This window comes from Artibeus jamaicensis, unplaced genomic scaffold (assembly GCF_021234435.1).
Source record: "Artibeus jamaicensis isolate MK-2021 breed Jamaican fruit bat unplaced genomic scaffold, CSHL_Jam_final contig_391, whole genome shotgun sequence".
NCBI classification, from domain to species: domain Eukaryota; kingdom Metazoa; phylum Chordata; class Mammalia; order Chiroptera; family Phyllostomidae; genus Artibeus; species Artibeus jamaicensis.
Genome location: NW_026521814.1, coordinates 32,130,210 through 32,156,442, shown reverse-complemented (window position 1 = coordinate 32,156,442; position 26,233 = coordinate 32,130,210). Strand labels below are relative to the sequence as shown.

General features: G+C 38.2%; 1 protein-coding gene and 1 pseudogene across 3 annotated transcripts in view; both read right to left on the bottom strand.

Moving 5' to 3' along the window:
• Positions 1 to 25,209, bottom strand: part of SGO2 (shugoshin 2) — a 41,559-nt gene extending 16,350 nt beyond the window's left edge. Inside the window, exons 1-10 of one of the 3 annotated variants that reach the window (XM_053665235.1) lie at positions 25,099 to 25,209; positions 18,147 to 18,314; positions 17,968 to 18,052; positions 17,664 to 17,710; positions 16,691 to 16,825; positions 14,684 to 14,859; positions 13,543 to 13,620; positions 7,426 to 7,511; positions 3,931 to 4,178; positions 54 to 2,924 (exon numbers count right to left, since the gene is read on the bottom strand). In XM_053665235.1, the coding sequence (XP_053521210.1) occupies positions 54 to 2,924; positions 3,931 to 4,178; positions 7,426 to 7,511; positions 13,543 to 13,620; positions 14,684 to 14,859; positions 16,691 to 16,825; positions 17,664 to 17,697 (3,628 nt within the window). In that variant the 5' untranslated portion in view covers positions 17,698 to 17,710; positions 17,968 to 18,052; positions 18,147 to 18,314; positions 25,099 to 25,209. The remainder of the gene's footprint in view (positions 1 to 53; positions 2,925 to 3,930; positions 4,179 to 7,425; positions 7,512 to 13,542; positions 13,621 to 14,683; positions 14,860 to 16,690; positions 16,826 to 17,663; positions 17,711 to 17,967; positions 18,053 to 18,146; positions 18,315 to 25,098) is intronic. The other 2 variants (XM_037167583.2, XM_037167585.2) reach the window with 2 other exon arrangements.
• On the bottom strand, positions 21,374 to 22,167 carry LOC119065506 (40S ribosomal protein S3a-like; annotated as a pseudogene).
• Positions 25,210 to 26,233: the final 1,024 nt, after the last annotated feature.

Sequence of the window (26,233 nt, the reverse complement as noted above, 5' to 3'; positions counted from 1 at the left end):
TGAAAAAAAAAAACCCCACTTTTAAAGCTTGGTTGCTTCAAGTATTGGCCTACCTGATATTTGTGTTCTCTCGGTGACTTTAAATTTTATCCCTGTTGTCTTCTGTATATCACTTACTTGGAAGACTGGCGAGCAATCCTGGGTGAAATTTTCTTTCATTCTCAGATTTTTACTAGAAGAAATATGCAAAGGTCTTGAACCCTCATGAACACTGTTAAGGAAAGAATCTTGTATGTTGGGTGAATATATCTGAGATAAAGAATTAAACACTTTTGGATAAAAGTCTGGCTTAATTTTCTGATTTTCCAATTCTTTGCTCTCGTCAGCTTGGTCAGTTTCAACTGATACTCTCTGACTGGGGTCAGATATCTGCATTACTTCATGGCTATCTGGAGAAGGAGCTATGAACGTCTTCCTTTTCTTTGACTGGGATGTCTTTTTACTTATTCTTTTCACTTGGCACTTTCCTTTTTGCACTTCTGCAAAGGGGTCATCTCTCTTTTTATTCAGAGTTATATTTTTAGGTGCTTCCATTTGGTTTCCAGAATCAGAATCTGTTTCATTAGTAACATATTTTAAACCTGATTCTAAGGAGAGAGATGTCTGTAAAGACTCTAACTGAAAAATAGGTTTGTTTTTACCTTCTGCCAAAATGTCCTTTGTCTTGCCTGATGATTTTTTCCCACGCTTTTTAACTTGTTTATAAGGATTTAAAATTTGCTCACAATTTTCTTTTTCATTACTATTGATTTCAATACAGTATCCACTGATAATACCTTGGCATCCAAGTCTCTGTTTAGACTCACTCATTTTAAAACTGCAATCTCTTGTGTAGTTTTCTAGGCCATGCACTTCTTCATCATTATCTCTGTATATCTGGTTCATTTCCGAAATTATTTGTGTCTTTCGATTCACTTTCTGCCTAAGCTTCTTATTTGTTTTTGAATCATTTTGCTGAGCAGGTTGCATATCAGTTACATGGTTTTTCAAATTTGACATATTCGGGGTCTCATAATATAAATTTCCACTATCTTTGGTAGAAAGATAAGCTGTTTGAAATTCATTTGTGACTTCTGAGTTTTCAGAAATACTTTCTTTATCCTTTTGGGTGAGGGAAAAGTTGTTACCTTTCTCTGAGTCATGTACACCTTTGTTATTAGACTCATTTATTTGGCTTGTTTCTAAAATTATTTCTGTTTTCTGACTTCCCTTATCCCTGAGCCTCTTACTTATTTTTGATTCATTTTGCTTTGCAGGTGGCATATTCATAACACGCTTTTTCTCCCCCAACATGTTTTCAGTCTCATAACCACAGAGGTTCCTATTACCTCTGGTGGAAGGATCAGCTACCTGAAACTCTGAGTCCTCTAGGTTTTCAGGAATGATCCCTTGATCTTTGTGGATTAAAGAAAACAAGTTACCCTTTTCTGGGTCATGCCTGTCTTTGTCATTATGCTCATATAGTTGGTTGATTTCGGAAATTATTTTTGTCCTCCGACATACCTTTTGCCTAAGCTTCTTATCTATTTTTGTTTCATTTTGACAAGCAGTTTGTATATCTTGGACATGCTTTTTCACCCTCAAAATATTTTGAGTCTCATAATCATATAGGATTTCACTATTTTTGGTAGAAAGGGCAGGTGTTTGAAACTCACTTGGATTTTCTAGGTTTCCAGAGATGATTTCTTTATCCTCTTGGGGTTGGATGGAAAAGCTACATTTTTCTGGGCCATGCTCATCTTTATCCTTATCCCTGTATATTTGTTCCATTTCAGAAATTATTTGTGTCTTCCGATTTACTTTCTGTCTAAGCTTATTTATTTTTGATTCATTTTGCTGAACAGGTTGTGTATCAATGACATGTTTTTTCAAATCCAACATATTTTGGGTCTCGAAATCACAAAAATTTCCATTATGTTTGGTGGCGAGATTGGCTATTTGAAATTCACCTGTGACTTCTAGGTTTTCAGAAATGGTTTCTTTATCCTTTTGATTTAGGAATAAGTGACCTTCTTCTAATTTATGAATCACAAATGTCTGTCTAGAAGCTTTATTTTTATTACAAGCTAGAGAACTTTGACCCGTATTAAACTTACTTTCCTGCTGGAATTTATGTGAACTTTGGGAGAAAGAGCATGTTTCCTCTTGCTCATCTGTTGCAGGTACTCTTTTCTTCTCACCATCCTCTGTGTTTTGTTTGTCATCTTGATCAAAGTCATTGTGAAGGTTTATTGTCCTCGGTATATTCAACTGAGTCAACTGTTCAGTACGGAAGATAAAATTTGGATCTTCTGAATCCCTGTTGCCATTCAGGCCAACAGATCTTTTTTCTGGTTTATTTTCAATCTTTTTCTCTATATTCATTTCTGAACTATTTTTAATCTGTTTCTTTGATCTTATTCTCTTTTTGTCAGAGCTTGAATCTTTCACTTTTCTAAAAGTTTTGATTCCACAGTCATTCGATGTTTTATTACATTTATTTTTAGTGCCTTTTGAAACTGTAACAATTTGGCTTACTTCACTAGCAGTTAAATCCATGTCGGCATCATACACAGTTTTCTGCCATTGAAAGTCATCATGACTCTGAACTTGGTTCATGCACTGTGGAGTAGGCTCACTGGCAGACTCAGATGAGTCAGGAAGGCACTGTGTGTTTCCTTGCATTTGAATATTCATTTCATTAGTATGATCATTTATCTCATTATTCCAATTTAATTTTGCATTTGAAATCCCTTGTTGATCTAAATCTGTCACACAAGGATTATCTGAAGAAGGATTATTTGATTCCAGAAATGATGCATGCCTTTTCCTTTTAGTTATGTTACTAAGAGACTGCTTCTCCTTTCTGTGGCTGATAGGCTGGGAATTTTTCATCTCACCCATTAGGGAACTCTTGGAACTTTGGTCTGAGTGAGAATAGCTTTCTGTAAAATAACGGGAAAGAAAATTCAGAAACAAGTAATGATGGGTTCATTATTTTAAATAAATTAGATTAGAAATCAAGCTGTTTCACGGAGAGGATTTCCAACAATGTATCCTGTTCAGATACTTATAAAGAATTTATGCTGATAGAAAATAAAACAGAAATGATGAGAATAGTCGCGAGTCACATTCCACATTTGTATCTGTGTAAAATATACACTGAGGACTCACTCTGCTTTGGCCCCCACAATAGAGTGGAGTGGAGCTGACAGGAGAGCCATTAACATATATTTCTAAAGTGGGAGGAGGCCAGCAAATGACCCCGAGTAAGAGTGATAACTCTGATAAGAACTACAGTCAGAAGGCTATCAGCAGACAGCTAAGTTTCTGTAAATTATATATAATTTAATAAATTAAATTTTTAAAATAGAAAAGTAACTCAAGCTCTAAATTTAATATAGTTATAATTCCATATCCCAGTTGGAAAATCTGTGACAAATACATGTCAGGCTACACCGCACAATTATTATTTTGAAATACCATGTAAATAAAATGTGTCATCATTTTCTCTCATTCAACCATTATGCACACTCAAGTTTTTGCTTTACCACTAATTGGTTATTATTTTGAAAAAGCACTACATCTATCTAGGCCCACAATTTTCATAACTATGAACAGGAGAAAATAAAACTAATATATGAAACTAATATGGCATCTTTTGATTCATAAGCTAATATACCAAGAAAAGCTCTTTAGGCTGATACATTTCTAAATATTGCTTCCAGAGTAACAGTACCAGGTCACTGTGGATCTGACATTTCTCAGCATATTTACTTTTAAATTAAAATTTTCACCAGCAGTATAAAAATAGAAGTCAGCAAAATCTGAAACATGAAAGATCTAACTTATTAACTGTTTATATACCATGGCCATCAAGAAGAAAATCTGATGAATGTAAACTATTTTAAATACTGACACTCAAAATAAAATTAAAAAAAAAAATCTCACCTTTGGGAAGTATGTCAACAATGGAAGAAATATGTTCTGAATTGTCTAAATCACAAACATTTTGGTTATTTTCTGTAGGACATAACAATTCCAAATTATACTGAGTTGATAAAGACTGCCTTGTTGATACTGAAGAAGGAACATCAGATGACATGCTTGATATAATGTTGTTGTCACACTGCATTTTCTCTTTGTCTTCTTCTTCATCATCATCATCATCATCGTCATCATTTGAAGTTAATGGAACCCTAAAGGCAAGTGGGAATGAAAAATTTGTATTTTACAAACATTATTTAGAAAACCACGTGGACAGTTCTTTGCAGATCCCACTTATTTAAGATCCAGCCACAAATCCCCTCTGGTACCTTTTTGTGTTCAATGAGGACAATTACAGGTGGCATGAAGAAGACAGTATCTAATAGCGCAGAACTTCGGGTAAAACAAGAATGCTTATCTTCATAGCCCCAGAGGCCCCAAAAGGGGATAACTGATATAAACACTGGGTGGGCTATTAGGATAATAATAATGAAACGTTTAAGTAAAGTTCAAATATACTCTTAAATATTCATATATAATATCTGTAGTTTTCCTACAGTTAATTCTATGGGATACTCAAAACTCTTACTCTGGTTTCAAACGAGTATAATCATCTGTAAATTTATGTGTGAAATGAAGTTTGCTGTTTGCAAAGACATCCATATAAACAAGCCATGTTCCTAGAGTAGTTCAATCTGTGTGAGAGGGGACGGGAGGGAGCTGGAAAGGACAGAAACCCACATGAATAACTGGCAATTTGACAAACTACCTTCTTGAATTCAAAGAATAAATAGTAACATCAAAGAAAGTATGAGGGGGCGAGCAAATGAACCCAAATAACAGTGATATTTTCTAGTATTGGTCTATTAAAGTAGTGCTGCTATGTATAAGCCTTCTGAAATGTATGTACACAGTTCTGTTGTAGAATTACTGGGTTTAGATATAGTATTTGGCTTTAGGAGAAACTTAGGGAATTGTTATCATGTTCCCATTATTCAAATGCTTGCTCTTGGGTTTTGCATATTTTCTTTTTTGGATTAACCCTGGTACTCCTAGTCTGCTGAAAGTTTTTTCAAAAATGGCTATTGAAGTTTATCAAATGCCTTTTCTGTGTTATTGAGAAGATACTACTTTTCTCTTTTTTTCCATTAATATGAGTATTTTACTCCCAATCAAAATTCCATAAGAGAATGTGTAGATGTATATGTGCATGATGTGAAGTAACAAGTTGATTCTAAAATTCACATGGAAATGCAAAGAGGCAAGAAAATATTCATAAACAAAAACATAAATAAGTAAAATGGAGATTCACACTATCAAATACCAAGAGTTAGAGCAGCGAGTTTAGAAACATGCACACACATGCAGCCACAAGACTTGGGATCCAGATGACACTGCAATGAAGCAGGGAAAGGACGAGCTTTTCTAAACAAATGGGGTAAGGCCATGAGATTTACACATGAAAAAAATATATTATGACTCTTCCCTCACAATATGCCCGATTCTAGGTAGACTGAAGACCTAAATGTGAAAGGAAAAATATTATAATAAAGTTAAAAAAAAACCCATTTAACAATCTAATAAAAAATAAACAGATGCTTAAATTCACTAATTATCAGGAATATTGAAATGAAAACCTCAATGTAATACCAGTAGACATCCCCAAAATGGCTAAAGTGAAAAAAACAGACAAAAACAAATAGAGGTACAGAGCAAGAGGAATTCTTATATATTGCTGTTAGAAATGTAAATTGGTATAAACCTTTTAGAAAACTGGCAGTTTCTTCTAAAGCCAAATACTACATTTAAACAAAGTAGTTCTCTCCTAGGTACATATCCAACAGAAATGTGTATATACCTCTTAAAAGGTATATACATAGCAGCACTACTTGTAATAGACCAAACCTAGAGAAAAAGTAAATGCTCATCATCAGAAAGATGGAGAAGTTATGGTATAATCATTCAATGGAATACTATACAGCAATGAGAACAACTGATTGATGACTACATTCACTGATACAGATGAATCTCACAAACACAATGCTGAGAAAAGGAAACCAGAGACAAAATTCATATATACTGTATGATTTCATTGTATGAGGTTAAAATCTAGGCAAAATTAATTATCTATGATGTAGAAGTCAGGGCAATATTATCCTTGAGTGGGTGGTGAGTAGTGACTAGAAAGTCCAAAGGGTATTTGAGGTCCTACTGGCAATATTTCGTTTCTTGGTCTAGGTATTGGTTGTATGACAGTGTTCACTTATAAAAATTAACCACACTCTATAAAGATTTTTGCACTTGTCTAACAGGTATGTAATTGAAAACAGATATGTAACTGAAAACAAAAATACACTTAAAAGTACAATGCAGTATTACAGAGGGCAAGTTGACACTTGATTTGTGTGTTTTATCAAATGATATGTGCATAATGACAGCCAAATATTCTTGAAAAAGAATTAAAGTAACTACAAGACAGCAAAATATATTATTTTCAGCAATTAAAAGGTATTGGTGCAATGTGGTGCTAATACAGTGTAATATGCAAAACAATGAAACAAATTACAAAGAATAGAAAGCAACGTAGTACGTAGAAAATTTTTCTACTATGGAACAAATAGCGTTCAACATATATAAATGTATTTACTTGTGCACTTAAATAAAAGCAATAAACCTTTAAGTGACATAACCAAAAGAACACTAAGAGGAAGAGGATATTGGTCAGTGCTATTAATTTATTGAGTCATTTTACCTCTATAGACCTCAGAGACTGTCTTTAACATGACAAGTTTGAAATAAGGTGTTTACTATGCAGCTTATACTCAAGTTAATCAAAGTCAAGAGAAGAACAACAATGAAATTAATTTTAAAGCTTGGTCGGTATGAAAGTTAATAAATGTAGAAAAAATTATCAGATTTAGCCAGCAGAAAACATGAGGCCAGTGGACTGGAGGGAAAAGAAAGAAAAGAAATAGAGCGGTAGGATCCAGGGATGAACTTAGTGACTGAATGAGGGGAAGTTTCCTTGGAGCCCTGGATTTACTATCTGAGCAAGATACTACAATCCATCTGATTCCTACCTTAGTAGACAACTCCAAGTTAATGAAACTCAAACATTACATAACACACACAAAAATTATTGTGTTATATACAAATTTAAGTACTCTGAGCCAATGTAATTTAAACTCATGTAACTAAAGGTCCATCTGTGCCTCCTCCTCTAGAATGTATGGAAAAGCTGAATTTTATTTTAAAATGTAAAACTGAACTCTATTATATTATGTCTTCAATTTCTTTTTATTGGTACAATGTTATTATTTATTTTTATTTTTATTTTTCATTATTTATTTTTAAAAGCTTTTCTATTTTTCAAGGAAGCAAACCAAATTAAAAATTTTCAAAGTACAACTTAGGTAGAAGTGTGCAAGTTAATATTTAACCAAATTTTGAAGCAATTACCTTGCAAATGGAAGACGCATCGACTTGCACTGTTTATTGACATGTTTATTCTTGCTGGCTGGCAGTACAAAAGGACTCTGATGGAACTATTTTGGAAAAAAAAACCCACAGAAAATGAAAAGGAACAAAACTTTGAATCTCATTAAATCATGTTTGTTATTAAAGCATCAATTATACAAGAATAACAATAGTAATAAAACAAATCTTACATTAGTCTTTAATAGCTTGGTGAGAATAGTGTGATGAGGTTAAACACAGTTCATCCTTAACCATGCCATTCAAAGATAATTGCCACTAATATTTAGGTATACAACCTCCTGAACTTTCTCCTATGTGTATGAATAAATACACATTTGTATAACTACATATATATGACATCTCTACACATACAGTGTTTTTAATTTGTGGCTGGGCGTAGGGCCAATTTAACTGATACATGGATTTTGACAGTGGGGTTTGCACCCCTAAACCCTGCACTCCACACTGTTCAAAGGTCAACTGTATATGAAATACACTCATGTCTACATAAGTACTATGTCATATGTTATTGGATTTTTATAATATACATTTTTAAATGGTCTTTTAAAATTCAAAGTCTGGGTAATTTTAATGTAGCTTTAAAATTTTTGTTTATCTATATTTGCTAAATTTTCGATGTTTTCAGGACACGTTTTAATTATTTAGTAAGGATCACAAAATTAGGCAACACATAACCCTGTTTTCTTATTGCAGTGGTAAGCTGCAATAGAAACAAGTATGACCAAATCAACAAGCTAATTTTTAAATTCACATGGAAATGCAAAGGACCTAGAGTAGCTAAAATAACTACAAAATAGAAGAAAAAGTTGAAGGGTTGTGGTAATTGAGACAACATAGTATTAGCATAAAAACATACAAATATACTGAAATACAAAATTTTAAAAATAAAAAAGACAAATAGATCAGCGAAATGGAATAGTTCAGAAATAGATCCACACATAATTGGTCAATTAACTTTTGACATAGGTGCAAGAGCCAGATGGAGAGCCTTAGGCATCTGCATTTACCAGGCCATACATAAAGTAACCTTTGTCCAAACCAGGGGTACTGCCAGCTAAGGCCAAGGGAGGGCTCGGGTATCTGGTGGCAACGAGCCCAGACCTCTCCCCCACCACCCCACCCAGCAGTATTAGTGAAGAACACATGAGGACTCTGAACTTCCACTCATGTTTCTTAATAACAAGGAGCCCCCCTCCTTATCCTCCAGTGTGGTGACAGACTAGATCTAGTAGAGCGCCAGGATTGTCACTACTCTACAATGGTAACAACCTCCACCTTCAAGTGTCCCCCAGTCTTGGGGTCAGCAGAGACCATAAACGTCCTGAAGCACTGGCTGGTACCAGCCTGACTTCCTAGCCCCACCCCTCAGTTAGAAGACACCCCTTCCTGCCCAGGTGTCAACACAGACTGAGTAGGGAACCTAAACTTCGACCCCCACTTGGCAGCAGGTGGCATTTCCCTTTACCACAGGCATAGTGTCAAAGGAAACCTGCTGAAACGGAGGTTTAAATATGATCTGGAGTCTCATAACATCATACCTAAAATGTTCAAGATATATTAGAGATAACTCACCATACCAAATTAGGAAAACAATCTAAATTTGAATGTAAAACGGCAATCAACAGACACCAGCACCAAGGTGGCACAGATGTTGGGATTACATAACAAGGATTTTAAAGCAGTTATCATAAAAATGCCTCAACAGGCAACTACTAACACGCTCACAACAACAAAAGAGGCATCTTGGCAAAGAAACAAAGTCTTAGCAAATAAATGGGAAATGTAAAGAACAACAGAATGGAAATTTAAGACTATAATTAATAGCCCTGGCTGGTGTAGCTCACTGGATTGAGCATGGGCTGCGAACCAAAGGGTACCGGTTCGATTCCCAGTCAGGCAACCACACATTGCTGTTTCTCTCCCTCTCTTTCTCATTCCTTTCCCCTCTCTCTAAAGATAAAAAAAAGAAATAAAATACTTTAAAAAACTATAATAAATAAATTAAATTAAAATATAATTAGAATAAAGTAAAATTTCAGCAGCAAAGTAGAGAAGGCATGAACGAGAGTGGGGAAGGGGGGAGGGTTTGTGAACTTGAAGAGAGAACAATAAAAAGTACCCAGTCTGAGCAAGAGATAAGAGACGGGAAAAAATTAACAGAGGATCAGAGATTTGTGGGACTATAACAAAAACATAATGTCAAAGAGGGCAGGCCAAAGTGTTTTGGAGAAACAGTGCTGCAAATGCCCCGAACTTGGCAAAAGAAATCCACCTGCATATTCAAGGGGAGTGAATTCCCAAAGACAAGCTCAAAGAAAAGCACATGCAGACACAGCACAGTCGACCTTCTCCACACTAAAGACACAGACAAAAATCCGGGGAGCACTGTAAGAGGAATGACACCTTACCTACAGGTACGAAAGAATGAAAAACAAATAAGCATTTGCCTCAAAGTGAGAAAGGTAACAATAAGATAAACCACAGACAAGCAGAAGGACTTACTGTTGAAGATAAAAGCAAAAATAAGTTTGAGATATCAAAATAGAACTCAAAATTAAGTCCCACGATTGATTTAAAAAAAACCCAAATACATAAAATTAGTCAATTGGGGTAATTATATAATACAGAAGAAATGAAAACAAATTACTTGGTCAACTCTATGCAAATCAATTTGAAAAGATGGATGAAGAGAAAATTTTCTAAGGAAATATAATTGAATAAAAAGAGGTTTCCTAAACAAACCAATATTCATAGAAGAAATAAAGTTAACAAAGGACAACCACTTCCACCACGAAATATCCAGGTCCACATGGTTTCACAGAAAAATTCTATGAAACCTTTAAAGAAAAAATAATTCTTTTGTCAGTTTTTCAGAGTAGAGGAAAAGATACAAATTTTTAAAATGAGTTTAGTATATGTATCACTTTTATGAATGCGTACAGACTATACGCAAAGAAAACTTCAAAAAAAAACCTCACTGCCCTGGCTGGTATGGTTCAGTGGATTGAGTGCTAGCCTGCAAATCAAAAGGTCACAGGTTTGATTTCCAGTCAGGTCCCTGGATGGGGGCATGCAAGAGGCAACCACACACTGATGTTTCTCTCCTTCTATTTTTCCCTCCCTTCCCCTCTCTAAAAATAAATAATAAAATCTTTTAAAAATCCAACAAGTCCAAGAAAGTAGACACCCGAGTTATATGTTGTCTCTTCATCCTTCATCTTCTGCATTTACTTACCCTCTGTTATTTACTTTTCCTAAGTCTGGATGCTGATCTCAGCCCTTCTTATAGTTCTCCCAAGAGAAGCATACAAAAAGCTTCTGAGAACACTGACTTTACTAGAAACATTGACTCTACTAAAGGTTTTTTAGAGACAATGGAGGGAAGGAGCTTTAAATCACATAACTCATAATGAATAGTTGAGTAATGTTTTTTTGGCTCTCTGTTCTTCAAAGTTCCTTCAGATGTGTATAGTATGACCCTCCACCCTTCCATATCTTGCCAATTAGCTTCCTTCTCCTACTCTCTAAGTTAATATCTGTGGACTTGACATTCCCCAGTGCTATATCTGACTCTAATCTTAGTGATTTATTCAGGGCAATTCAATTCAGCCCTGCGAGCTGATTAGCAAAAACAAAGCTTGCTTTTTTCCCTGACTCCCTCTACCCACCCACTGAGTGAAAAGTATCTCTTTTCCTTAGGAGGTGCTAAATGTGTAAGGCACAACACTTTTGCTCACTGGCTGTCCTAGGTGTCAAACTTATGAGGCTAGTAATTACCCCTCCTGTAAACATTATTCCACAGGGACATTCCCACAAATCCTTTCTTCATCCAAATGTGGATTACATTACACAATAAAATACCTATTCTTTGGCTAGTTTTTATAAAAAATTCTGACAAAGGAGCTAAACATTGACTACATAGGTTGAAAGAGTTCACATCTTCTTATAGCAAAGACTATGCATTTAAGAGATTTATAAATGGCTTTTATAAGTTTTTAAAAGGGTAATTTGCAGAAAATTTAGAAAATACAGGAAAATACACACACAATTAAAAGTAATGAGAGCTGACATTTATTGTACTCATTCTATTGCCAGAACACATGCTAGCCAAATTTAACTCTTACACTAACTCTCCATTATTCACACCATGCAGATGAGGACACTGAGGTTTAAAGAGTTTGAGGACAAGGTCACAGAACTAGGAAGTAGCAGAGCTGTGATGTAATAGGCAATCTCATATACAAGCCACCCTCTGAAGCACCAAACTGCCTCCAGAAGCTATCAAGAAATTTATCTACAATTGATACTTCACTGACCTTTCTTCATTTATCTATTATATATTTTGCCTTCTCATTAGTTATTCCTTCAAAAATTATTTTCCTTATTTAGATAATTGAGTTAATTTCATTAACATTTGGTCTTTCTCCCTTCCTGATTTTTTATTGATTTTATTTTCCTTAAGCTAGATTATAAAAGCTTTTAAACTATTAATATTAATGCTTTATCTGGCACATGTTTAATTTTCCCCATCTGTAACACCTTTTTGTCTTTACTATTTTTAGCTTCTAAAAATTTCTTTGAGAAAAACCCATTAATAACTTCCATTATGGTTTCTATGTTTCTGGGTACAGAAAGGCCTCTCCTACCTAATGTGAATTCATTTGTAATTTATTCTCATTTTATATGGTTTCCTTTTCTTACATTTAAATCCATCTAGCATTTATTTTAGAGAATGGTATAAAGTAGGATCTTCCTCTATATTTTCCCTAATTGTTTTTCAATTATGCCCATCTTCCCTTTCTTTTTTTCAAATTATAAGAGAAAGGTTATTTAGAAAGGTACCACGGTGCTGCAAGTGCACCAGCTGGGCTGTGTGGACTCTGGAAACAAGTTACAGGACAAAAGAAGGGCCCAGGAGCTCAGGAGAGAGAAGCTGAGGTGATGCGCCCGGCAGGGGGGGAAGAAGGGAGGGAAGGGGAAGAAGGGAGGGAGGGGGAAGAAGGGAGGGAAGGGGCAGAAGGGAGGGCAGGGGAAGGAGGGAGGGCAGGGGAAGGAGGGAGGGAAGGGGAAGGAGGGAGGGAGGGGGAAGGAGGGAGGGAGGGGGAAGGAGGGAGGGAAGGGGAGGGAGGGGGGAGGGGGAGAAGGGAGGGAGGGGGAAGAAGGGAGGGAAGGGGGAAGGAGGGAGGGAAGGGGCAGAAGGGAGGGAAGGGGAAGGAGGGAGGGAAGGGGAAGGAGGGAGGGAAGGGGAAGAAGGGAGGGAGGGGAAAGGGAGGCAGGGGGAAGGGAGGGAAGGGGAAGAAGGGAGGGAAGGGGAAGAAGGGAGGGAGGGGAAGGGGAGGGGGGAAGAGGAGGGAAGGGGAAGAAGGGAGGGAGGGGAAGAAGGGAGGGCAGGGGAAGGAGGGAGGGAGGGGGAAGGAGGGAGGGCAGGGGAAGGAGGGAGGGCAGGGGAAGGAGGGAGGGAAGGGGAAGGAGGGAGGGAAGGGGAAGGAGGGAGGGCAGGGGAAGGAGGGAGGGCAGGGGAAGAAGGGAGGGAAGGGGAAGGAGGGAGGGAAGGGGAAGGGAGGGAGGGGAGGGCAGGGGAAGGAGGGAGGGCAGGGGAAGAAGGGAGGGCAGGGGAAGAAGGGAGGGAGGGGGCAGAAGGGAGGGCAGGGGCAGAAGGGAGGGCAGGGGAAGAAGGGAGGGAAGGGGAAGAAGGGAGGGAAGGGGAAGGAGCGGTGTGCTCCCTGAGAGGGAGAGCCGCCTGTTCATTTTTTTTACTAATACAAATTATTTCCTAACTTGAAATAATACCTTTCTACTAATGTCTTTCATGTTTTGTAGTGTGTTTAGGGGTCATTATGTTCTGCTGCGCTGTCTAATCCTGTGGTACTTTTAATCAAAACCTAATTGTTATAGGAAAGTTTCAATAAGCAATTATACCAAATGATAATGTTCTGTTAGCTGGTTAATATTAATATTATCATCATTCCTTTGCACAAAGTTTAAGATATGCATCTCTAATCCTGATGCCACTTAACTAACGTCCATCATTCTCAGGAGTGCTAAAAAACCGCACTACTTACACGTATTTTTTCTTACCTCAGAAAGAGTGCTCATTTCAATTGCAGTTATCAAGTTATTGTTCACGTGTGCTTCTATTTCTATTAGCTTCCTATTCTGTGTAAGTACAAAAAGAAAGACCCCTTTAATCAATTAAGATTTGGAGTTTATTATACCATACATTCATGAATATGAATATAATCAGTTGACAAGACTTAGAAAATAAATGAGATAACACTGGGCCAAAACTGAAACCACACTGACTTAAAAGGTACTATAAGCCCTGGCTCGTGTAGCTCAGTGGACTGAGCGCAGGCCTGTGAATCAAAGAATTGCGGTTCGATTCCCAGTCAGGGCACATGCCTGGGTTGCAGACCAGTTCCCATCAGGGGACATAGGAGAGGCAACCATACATTGATATTCCTCTCCCTCTCTCTTTCCCTTCCCCTCTAAAGATTAAAACAAAAAAGGTACTATACTACATAGTTTAAGTAGATACACACACACACACATTATGAATGCTTTTAAACTCTCAATCATAAATTTTCTACAAACATTTTTCTACCTTCTAATAATAATAATAATACATATCACAAGGCAAGTATAATATGTTTGTCAGCCACAGGAATTTAACCCTCAAGTGTAATAGTTCATTTTTGCATTTTTAAATTAATTTCTACTAATTTTAGAGCTGGTCGTATAGTTGCAGCCTAGCTAATTACTGGATCTTAGTGCCTTGTCTATGGACAGAGGTGGAAATTGGAAGGAAAAGCAATGACTACAACCTCCATTCTCTTTGGTTTGTAGCCAGCGAAATGCTGAGACTAAAGGAATGTAGACACTCTGGGAATGCCCTTCCTTTCAATTCACTGGAGAAGTGAATTTTAATAAGATGGAGGAGCCCATCTTGTTAACATGTATTAATGCACAAAGCTCTGCTTATGATAGGCAATCAAAGGTTAATCAAGGGATTTATTATCCAGGTCTGCGGAGCCGCACCCACACATCTAGAATGTAGCGTTAAGCACCGATTTTATTACAGTTTGCCCATGAACATGGTATGCTCTTTCAATAATTTTTCACAACTGGAGTGCTGAAAAACATTTTTTAGAGCTTCTATAATAATACAGTTAAGATTTTAGTTATAATTTAGAATTCAAACACAATGTAGTTTCCATACCAAATTATTTAGCTTTAGGCGAAGAAATGTGTTCTCAAAATTCAGTTTTTCCACTTCTTTTTGCAATAACATCTTTTCAGTTGTAATTCTTCGAGAATTCTCTTTCTCTCTACTAAGAGCCTGAGCTAGTGCCCTGTTGTTGTGCTTTAAAGATATTTTGAAAATAGAAGAATTGTCTGTAAAAAAATTTTTAATAGTTAATGTTGAACTTATACCTTAGTAAATTTTCACATTCCTTAATAAAACCATTTTAGACAAAATGCATTTCACTTTATAAGTTTTAACTGAAGTTTAGAAGAAAATGACAATACAGATGGAGTTTTGAAAAAAATGTAGAGTTTGGAAGTGAAGAAAATAAGAGCTAGATAGATAGGTAAAAGTTATGAGAAATGCAGAATGTTTGTGAATACAGAGTTAGGCTTAAGGGGACTCTTCTATAGATGCAGCACTCTAGATAATTAGATCAATCACAAAAACTGCATCTCTGATACCTGCTACCCTACCTTCCTTTTTGCCTTTGACTAGCAGGTAGAATGCAGAGGCTGATCCTGCAACTCTAACTGGAAATGTTCCATAGAAATTAGGGTGGCCAATCTGAGAAATTTAAAGCCAGTTTCTGTGGCTCCAGAATTGAACAAATTAGTTAAATCTCCCAAAGTCCATTTTTCAAAACTTTTAGTGAAAGGGAGCATACTTAGTATAATGTTGGATAGACCATCTAAACCCTATGGGGCACTTTGCCTCCATCTCAAATCCTACCTCTTATATGTGGGCATCCATTACAATCTGAACATGGCCCCCTCTCTTTGCAAGCCCTATGTAAACATAATTTAAATCAGAAATACTTCCTATGTTTAGCAAAAAAATGTAATGTGAATTCCTTGGTAAATCTCACCTTAACTATAGTGTGCTCCTTTTGTACACTTGGAGCATTTTCTTATTTTCATAACTGATTCACATGCCACTGAATAAAAGTACAGTGTATGTAAGAGTGTTTATAAAAGTAATAATATTTTTAAAATAGTCAGGGAAAGACCAGGCAGCTAAAAAACAGGGTCCTAAAAAAGCACTTTATCTCTGGCACAGAGACAGTCGTTTCAGACAGGCACCTCCCTCTGACATAGCGAATGGAGAGACTAGAACCAGTTGAGGGCTTCCATAAGCTAAAGGACGATAGCTTTCCCGCTGCAGTCCTCAGCCTCAGTATACTCCTTCATAACAGTGGGTGTGCGAAGGTCCTACCAAGACAACAGGAAACAGCCACCGTAGGGGGTGGTCTAATATACCACATGGCCTTAGATACCTCGGTAGGAGTAACATTTTAATTTGAAGAAACTCAGAAGGTTTGGCTATTTCACCAGGCAGTTACCCTCTGCAGCTGCTTTATCATCAGGAAAACACTTCCCTGCTCCTGCTAAGATGGGTGTGAACCACTGAAATAATTTTCAAAAGTTTTAAAAAATTGTCTTAGGGAGTTTTCCCCATTTCTTTACTTTTCTTTTTCTTACTTTCTTTAAAAAATTTTTTTGCCCTTCTGACATGTTAAGTCCAGAGTCCATGAAACTCCATCTTTAAAGTGCTCAGTGCCCTCATCATGAGTTTTGGCTATATAAAATCACACACTACAGCACCCTATCTGGGCCAACGACCTCTAGATTACCCATCATCCCATCGCTATAGCATGCCAAAAAGATCTACCACTTATTAGCTCTTTTCCAGGAATGTCACACTGGTACTGTCCTTCCGGTACAGAAGGTAACTAACTGCCTTACACTGTACCAGGCTCACTGCTGAAAATTCAGGTGTCACCACCGAAGGCAAATCATCATAACCACTCAACTAAAAAGAGCTGAAGGTAATAGGAAGGACTGAAAGGGGGGGAAGTGTAAGTTCACAAAAAGTCATTTAGTCATTTTCTGTACTTGATAAAATAAAGTACCAAATACTCTATCAATTCTCCAGGGAAAAGTAAAAATGTGAGCATACTTTAAAACCAATGGCACTTACTTATTATTTTTGTCTTGATTTTGGAGGCAAGAGAAACATTCAACTTAGCAGTCTTTGACATTCTTTTGTCTTTCCCATGTTTCTTAATTCCTGAGGAAGGAAGTGATCCACCTTCTGTCACTGGGTACTCCATCACTGGAGAAAAAAAAGAAAAGGAAGGAAGGCAGGCAGGAAGGCAGGCAGGTAGTTATAGCATTGATTAATAAAGGAAAAAAGTATAACTGATACATTCTAAAAATAACAATCATGACAAGTCATATAATCTGTCTACACATTAGTATTTATAAAATCCTTCATATAAAATTTGAAAGTATGAATGTAATAAAAAATGGTTTGAAGTAGAATCCAAAAAAGGTAAATTATTTTTTTCCATTTAAACCTGTATTATATCAACATGCCAGGATCTAGACTAGGCTGGGGACAGAAAAGAGGAACCGTTGTTTAAGAATGCATAATCCAATGTGGGTACAGGCACTGGTTGATACAAGGTACAAAGAGTAACCTTAGAGATATGCCTAATCATATTTCAGGGGTGAGGTTGGAGGAGAAGGCGGGAAATCTTAAATTCCTCTATTTGTCTATTAGAGTTATGGTCCATTTGACTTTAAAGTCTAATAGTGAAAACATGAAGATAATCACATTATGACAAGAATAATGACTATAATATACAATGTATAGAAAGTGATTAACTGCCTGAACTGGAAAAAAAGGATCAGAAAAGATTTTACTTAGAAAATACAACAGATGTGGAGCCATGTCCTTGGACAAGACCAACCCCCGAGCCCCCATCGCCTTCCCCAAGCTCCCTTGCCTCCATCTGCAGAGATCTGGAAGAGTCCCTGTCACTTGCACTGGCCAACCCCCAATACTCAGCCTCTCCACCACGAACTACCTACTGAGTCCACAGGACTAATCTCACTCTGCCCTCTTGTCAATCACCACAGGAACCCTCAGACCAACAGGTCACTCTTACCTCCCTCACCTAATCCTTCTCCAGCTCTGAACATCCCTTCTTTGGTCCTGCAGTGGGTAAAAAATGGTCAGCTAAAGACAATGGGTCCTGATCCAGGTTGTAAATCTAATGTAGAAAAGGGGTCTTTACAGATGTGATGGAGGATTTAATGATGGGGAGATTATCCTGGATTATCTGGGTAGGCCCAAATGCCCCCAGTGGTAGATGCCCTTACAAGAAAGAGGCAGAGATTGGAGTGATGTGGCCAGAAGCCAAGGATTGCCGGCATCCATCAGCAGCTGAAAGAAGCAAGGAATGAATTCACCTTTAGAGCTTCTGGAATGAATGCAGCCCACAGTCCCCTTGATTTCAGCTCAGTGATACCGAGTTTGGACTTCTGGCCTCCAGAACTGTGAGAAAATAAATTTTTGTTGTTTTAAGCCACCCAGTTTGTGGTAATTTTTTTACCTCGGTCATAGGAAATGAATAGTCTCCATATCTCACGCTTGCCCAACTCGTGAAGTCCTCTGGAACTCACAATCGATCAAAACCTCTAGCCTCAGTCTCTTCCCTGAGCAGTCCTCTCATCTTCGTGAACCAGCCTCTCCCAGGATGATGTGGATTCCGCAGTCCTTTCAGGCAGTGGCTCTTTTTTCTCCCATAGCCCTCCCTCTGGAAGGATGGCACCGAGTTCATACTTGGAGACCATTCGTTCCCTATTTCCCTAAAAAAATCCTTAGCCTTGAATGTAATGTTATTAGTCTCCAAGACCCCCCCTTACCCATCAGTGCTATTGTCAATGTCAACTCTCCTGGGTCACTCCTCTTAAGAGCGGATAACTTCTTATCCTTACTCATTATTGCTCTCCAAGGGCACTGAAGCAACCTGTAGAGGACTATCTCAAAACCCATCATCTGTATTCGTCCATTTGTCCTCTCTCACATTATGATGGGTGAACTATCTGTCTGTCCTTCCATCTAAGGCCAAGCTCGCCTTACTTAGACAGAGGTCCCTATACTGGACCTCATGCCTTCCTGCCTCCTCAAAGGCATCACTTCAACAACTCCCTCCTCTATCGATTTTTTTCCTTCTCCACTGGATCATTCCTATCAACATACAGACATCCTGCTACTCCCTCATCTTAAAAAACCCTCACTTGTTCCCGCTTCATCCTCAGACTGCCACTGCATTTCTCTGTAGCCCTTTATAGCAAAAACTCCTTGAAAGAACAGTCTATACTCACAATTTCCAGTTCCCTTGCCAACCTACTTCACTCAGGCTTTTACTCTGACTTCCCCACCAAAACTGCTTTCACCAAACTTTCTAGTGACTCTCACACTGCTGAATCTAATGGTCAATTCTCAGTCCTCACCTAACTTGATATATCAGCAGCATTTGATATGGTTAATATCTTCTTCCTCCTCAAAAACTTTAGCATACAGGACACCAGACTCCTGGGTTTTTTTCTCCCTACCTAACCAGCTGCTCCTTTTCAGTCTCTTACAAATTCTCCCAAGTTATAATAGGTTCTCTCCTTGGATTGCTTCTTTATCTACACTCACTCCTTTGGCGACTTCAGGGACTTCACGGTCATGGCTAAAACACCTGGCCAAGAACTCAAAAATCCTCAGTTTGGATCTCTTTCCTGAATTTCCCTGGAGTCACAGTTGTCTACTTGCAATTCCATTTGGATAAGTAAACCAAGCATAGCAAACTTAAACTGTCCAAACCTGCTTCACTCAGAGCTGTCCCATTTCAGTTAATGGCAACTCCATCCTTCCAGTTGCACTGGCCAAAAATCTCACACCCCAATCTACCTTCATAATACATTCAGAATCTGACCACTTTTTCTGTACCTCCAATGCCACCAACTTAGAACAAGGCACTAACATATCTCACCTGAATTATGGCAATAGCCTCTTATCCCCTTACTTTCACCTTTGCCCTCACTGTCATGTATTTATTGGACTACACAGTCTAAAACTCCTCAATGGTTCCCATTTCTCTCAGAGTTAAAAAAAAAAAGTCCTTACAATGGTCTAGAAATCCCTTTGCCATTTCCTCTTCTTCCTATTTCTCTAATTTTGAACTCCTCCTTCTCTCCCTTAGCCCATTCCTTTCAGGACACACTGGCCACAAAGACCTTCCTACTTCTGGCATATGTCAGGCATTCTTCAACCTCAGGTCCTTTGTACTGGTTATTCTTTACAGAGAAACCTCTTCCTCCAGATACACAAATGGCTCATTCATTCTTCGCCCTCAAGTCTTTGTTCAAAAGTCATCTTCTCAGTGAGGCCATGCAAAATTGTAGCTCCTTCCCTCAGAATATCTGATAACTCTTCCACTTCTCTATTTTCTCCTCATAACATTTATTTTTTAAATTATATTTTATTGAGTATGCTATTATGGTTGTTCCAATTTTTCCTCCATTGTCCCCCTCCACCCAGTACTCCACACCCCCTCAGGCAATCCCCACACCATTGTTCACGCCCACGGGTCATGTCTATAAGCTCATTGGCTACTCCATTTCCTACACTGTATTTTACATCCCCATGGCTATTCTGTAACTACCAGTTTGTACTTTTTAATCCCCTTACATCTTCACCTATTTTCCCACCTCTGATCTGACAACCAATCAGAACAACAATAAGAAAAAAAATCCAAAAAACTGAGGATAATGTAAGTAGGCTCTGGGACAACTTCAAGGGTTCCATAATTCGCATCATAGGTTTGCCAGAAGGAAAAGAGAAACATCAAGAAATTGGAAATCTATTTGAAAAAATAATGAAAGAAAACTTCCCTAATTTGGTGAAGGAAATAGACATGCAAGTCTAGGAAGCACAGAGAATCCCAAACAAGACATTTGCAAAGAGGCCCACTCCAAGACACATCGTAACTAAAATGCCAAAGGTTAAAGATAAAGAGAGAATCTTAAAAGCGACAAGAGAAAAGGAGTTATTTACCTACAGGTGAGTTCCCATAAGACTGTCTGATTTCTCAAAAGAAACTTTGCAGGCTAGCAGGGATGGGCAAGAAGTATTCAAAGTCATGAAAAGCAGGCACCTACAACCTGCCCTTTGTTCTACCCGGCAAAAATATCATTTAGAATCAAAGGGCAGATAAAGAGCTTCCCAAACAAGAAAAAACTAAAGGAGTCATCATTATCAAACCATTATTATATGAAATGTTAAAGGGACTTATTTAAGAAAAAGATAAAAAACTATGAAAAATAAAATGGCAATGAATGCATATCAAAAATTGAATCTAAAAAACAAACTAAGCGAACAAGACAGGGTTGTGGGAATGGGGAGTTTTGATGGTTCCCACAGCATTTAAATCACTATCTAGTATACTATAGAATTTAATTATTGTCTGTCTTCCCTAACTAGAGTTTGAGTTCCCCATTTTAAGCTCCATAAGTTCTGTCCTATTCACTGATATGTTGCTCAAATCATAGAACAGTGCCTGTAAAATAACATAAACATAGTTAATATTTGTTGAATGAGTAAGTCTTAAAAACAAAGACTTTGTCAGGTATCAATATTAGAAAGGGTATTCCAGAAAAAGGACTGACATGTGTAAATGCATGAAAATAAAACATTTAAGAAAATACAAGTGATCTCTTGATTCTGGAATGTTACTGTCCTATTTGTATCCCTTTACTACAAAACTCCTTTATTTATTTTTATCACAAATAGGCCTGTTTATTTGTCACCATTAAATATCTGAATTTAAACAGATTCTTGCACTGGGGGCTCCTATCCACCAGGTTGTTCAACTTTAGTGCCTGTCTTTTCCCCAGTAGCTTCTCCAGAACTGTTACCTTCACCATGAAACTCTAAGAGTTTTCCCAATTCAGACTTGGGTTTCTTTAGCATTTTGACTTTTCTATCATAAAGTGGATAAACAGATTGGCAAGCCTTTTCTATGTCTGTACTAATGCTATCTGGGATCAATTTATTGACCACTTCTTTCAAGTCATTTGTCTGCACCTCTCGAATCATGATTTCCATCATTATCTTCTGTATTTGGTGGACCTGTTGATCTTGAGCATAATAAGAGGTCTTCCAAATCTGATTGCTGTGTTTTTTAGTAAAACCAACACAGAACAGATGAAGCAAATACCCATCAATAATCTTGATATCAACATGAGCTTCAATCATATTCTGCCATTTTTTGAGCATGGAGCACATTTTGTCATGGGTAAGATCCATGCCATGGAAATCAGTCAGGCAGTTTTTGCCCTGAGCATCCTCAGTAATTAGCCCGTATTTTCTAAATGTAACTTCATCATTCTGCACATCAGCTAGGCCCACTTCAAATACACAGCCCTTCAGACCATCCAGTGAGATTTTGGTTTCTTGAGTTCTCGTGACTAGTGTTTTTCCAAAATTTTTTATATTGAACTTAGCTGGTGATTTCACATCATATCAATCTTTCTTAGAAAATGGATCAACCACTTTCTCCCTTCTTTGCTCCCTTTTTTGTCACCTTTTGTCAGGTGCTTGTTCTTGCCCACCACCATGATGCTGCTCAGAGAGCCAAAAGGGCTACAAAACTCCTTTAAAAAGTTGTCTTGCTCTCTCCAGTTCATTCCCTTCCATTCTCTTGATCCACTTCAAACAAGTTTTTGCTTTCACCACTACTATATACAAATTGATCATTAAAATAATTAAATTGCTGTGTTGCTAAATCAAATACACTAGTCAATGTTCATTTCTCATTTCACTTGATCTATATGCAGTATTTAATATCAGAACTTTCTCTCCTTGAAATACTTTCTTCAGCTGGCTTCTAAAACACATTCTTCTGTGTTTTCTCCTTTCTTATTAACCACTTCTTCTAAGTCTCTTCTGCTGCTTATTCTTCAGCTATTGGAACCTCTTACTTTTACAGTGTCCCAGAGCTCAGTCCTCGAGTCTCTTCTATTTTCTATCTACATATATACTCTTGGGGCTATTATACAGTATCCTGGCTTTTAAATCTAAATGCTGATAACTGCAAATTTATATCCCCAATCAACTCCAGACTTTTTAATCCAGTTGCCTACACCTCCTCTCCAACATGGATGGCTAATATGCACCTCAAATTTAACAAGTCCTAATTAACCCCCATCCTCAACCAAACCCACTCGACTGTGTTCTCTCAATCTCACTTACTGGCTAACTCCAACCTTCTAGTTGTTCAGGTCAGAAACCTCTTTTTTCACATCCCCTATCTACTCTATCATCAGCCATGCTGATCTGACTTTCACAACATTGCCATAGAGCCACTTTCCACTATTTCTACTGAAATGATCCTTTTAAAACTTAAGTAAATTCATTTACTCCTCTGTTAAAAAACCCTGCCATGGCTCACATGGGAGTGTCATAACCCTTGCAATGGCCTGTAAAGCACTACACAACTTGCTTCTTCTCCCATTCCCCAATTTTCCATCAGCACCTCTCTGACCTCTATAACTTTTTCTTCTGCACACTAAGCTCCAGCCACACTGGCCACCTTGGCAAGCTCCCACTGCAGAACCTTTGTATTCCTTTTTTCCCTTTGTCTCACTCTTCTTTCAAATAATCACATAATTTGTTTATTTCAAGTCTTTGCTCAAATGTCACTTTCTCCGTGAGCCTTCCCAGACCAAACTATTTAAAATTGCTCACCTGACCCTATTTCACTTCTTGTTTTCTTTTTCATCATTGACTTAATGTCCAAAGTAAAATTACACAATTTTCTTATTTAATTTATTGCCTGTCTTCTCCTACAAAAAGGTAAGTTCTATGAGGCATACCGCATTTTGTTGTGTATAATGTACACTTTTTTGCCAAGATTTTTAAGGGAAAAATAAGGATGCTCATTATGTGGTGGTGGTACCAATTCCCATGAATAATGCAAGTTATACGAAAATTGCATATTAGTACTAAAATGTGGATGCGTACTATACACAGGAATGCATTATACACGCAAAAATAGGGTAGATTTTTGTTAAATTTGTTTGTTTCTATACCCTCAATGCCTAGTAGAGTGTCTAGCACATAGCAGCTTACAGAATAAACATTTGTTGAAGAAATGGCTATAGATAAAAAAAAGATTTTAATAGTAAAAACTTCCCAATATTGGAATCAGTTTCCTTTGAAAGTGTTGAGCAGATGTTGAAAAATATCAAGTAAATAATGGTAAGATTGTTTTACAAGAAATTTCTCAAAGGGGAAGAAATTAACCTGGAACTTTCCTTAGTGAAGACTCAAAAGAAACTTTATGCAAAATCAAAGATCACCATCCATTATAAATAGTAGAACACAGGCACACACAGAAACTCTCTGCAAATTGCTGCATTTGCACACCTTAAAAAGATCCTAACAGAGAAATCTAGTCCATTTCCAAAAAAACCCAGTCAGAAAGATCAAATCTCATTTTACTATTCAGGAAACCACAGCTTAACAGTCCACCCCAATAAATTGGTTCTTAGTTCCTTAATCAATAAATGGCACTATCACTCACCCACTCAAATGCCCATGGCAGAAATCAGTGAGCCTTCCTTAACACTGCCCTGTCACCTTGCACATTAATAACTCGTACAGAGACTGAGGTATTATAGATTGTGGCTGGACTATGTTGGAGTCTCAGTTGCAACATTTCATAGCTATGTGACCTTAATATCTCTAAGTCTCGATTTCCAGACTTAAAAAATTATATAAAAATAAGGGAACATCATTCTGGGGAATAAATGGACCAATATATATACAGTGCCTAGTATTGGATCTGGCAAACAGACAACACTCACTATCATCATCTAATTACTATTACTCTGTAGCTCTTGTTTGGCCAGCATCTCAGCTATCTGTAAGTCAGAAATACTCAGTTCCACATCCAATCTTCCTGAATTGGATCCCTCATCCACAAAAATCATTGTCCCTATTCCCTACAGAAATACTACCTGTATGTACAGCAAGACTCAGTTCAAGTTCTAGTTCTTCCTAGACTCCCATCGCTCCTGCCCTTCAGCTAGCCTCCCTTCTGAACGAGCGCTTCGAAGGACAGGGCTCCTTTAGGTAAAGCGGCCTCTAAGGTTCATTCAGCATATATTTATTGAGCGCTCACAACTACGTACTGTTCTACAATCGGGCGGTAGAGCAGTCGCAGCGACAGAAATCCCTTCCTTCTGGGAGCTGACCTTCTAACTGGCGGCTAACCCCCTTCAGCCAGCCGCTGCACGTTCAAATCCCAGGGACAAGAGGCTGCGACTTAGATGCAAAATGGGTACCCCTCAAACGAGGCCGCAGCTCCGGGCCTGAGGCCGCGGGTTGGAAAGCCGTAAGGCGGAGAGTGGGCGTGACCGCGGGTCGCGCGGGGCTCGGCCGACCCAAGACTCAGAAAGGCAACCGCAGGAGGTTCGGCCCAGGAAAGGCGCGGATGGTGCCAGACAGAGGACCACCACACCAAAAGTCACAGCTCCTGGACTTACCGCTTTCTCAGCGTGGTGGGACCACCACCAAGCTCCCGAAGCTCCGCGCCCGCGGCCGAAGCTCGGGTTTAAATTCCAAAGCCGTTAGCGGTTGCCACCTAAGCCAATCAGGTCCCAAGAAGGCGTCTTAAGAAAGAGACGTTTCCAGGAAGTGGGAGGTGGAAAGGGCGGGACAACACGGGCCGGGTGGGGGCGTGGCCAGGAATGCCCGGCGGACCCAGCCTAGGGGAAGGGAAGCCCAGCGGGTTCAAAATGGGTCTTTGCGCGGTCCTCTGATGGGCTGATGAAAAGGGAAACGATCCCTTGAGGGAATCACCTCCATCAACCAGATGTCTAAAAGGCTTGACAGCCACCTAAAGTAGGTTGAGAAGTTTTTGTTGTTTGTGACACAGCTGTGAGACTGCCCGCCCACATCTTACCATTTCTTGTGTCTTTGCCTTATGATGCCAAAACCGTTTTCACTTAAAAGCTCACTCCATTTTTCTTTTAACTTTGTGGGGGAAAAAGCAACAATGAAGTTTCGTTCAAAATCACGGATCTCATCAATATTTAGGTGTTATTAACGGTCTGTTTCAGCTAAATAGACAAGAATGGCTTTTTCCATTGTACCCAAACTACACATGCATGTAATGCGATGCACACATGTAATATGTGTTCTGTGTAATATGTTATTTGTAGTTTCCTCATTTGTAAAATGGGGGTTAATAACAGCATCCAATATATTTCTATGATGGTTGCAGTCAACAGATCCCTTTGTTCAAGTACATTAATATTGCTTTCTTCCCAGCTTATTTTGTAGCTATAACTTCAAAAGCAAAACAAATGGAAAAAGGGAGACAGAGCAATCAGAGGTAGAAGTTAAAAATTTTATGTATGTGTATGTAGTTTGTGTATATATACCAGACGGGACCCAAAACAACTCCGGATTGTCTTCTGGAGGGCCGGCCGGCTCCTTGTAGTACAGGTTCTGCTGCCAGGTGAGTGTTCTAGGAACCCATCTGCATCAGTGTACCAGCTGGCCTTGTTGTGAGAGCCTGCATTGGCTTCAGTGAATTTTTTTGAAGACTTTTTCAACACATTAGCCCATTTCATGATGAGTGATTTTTGAGCACACCTATCACATCACGCTAAACTT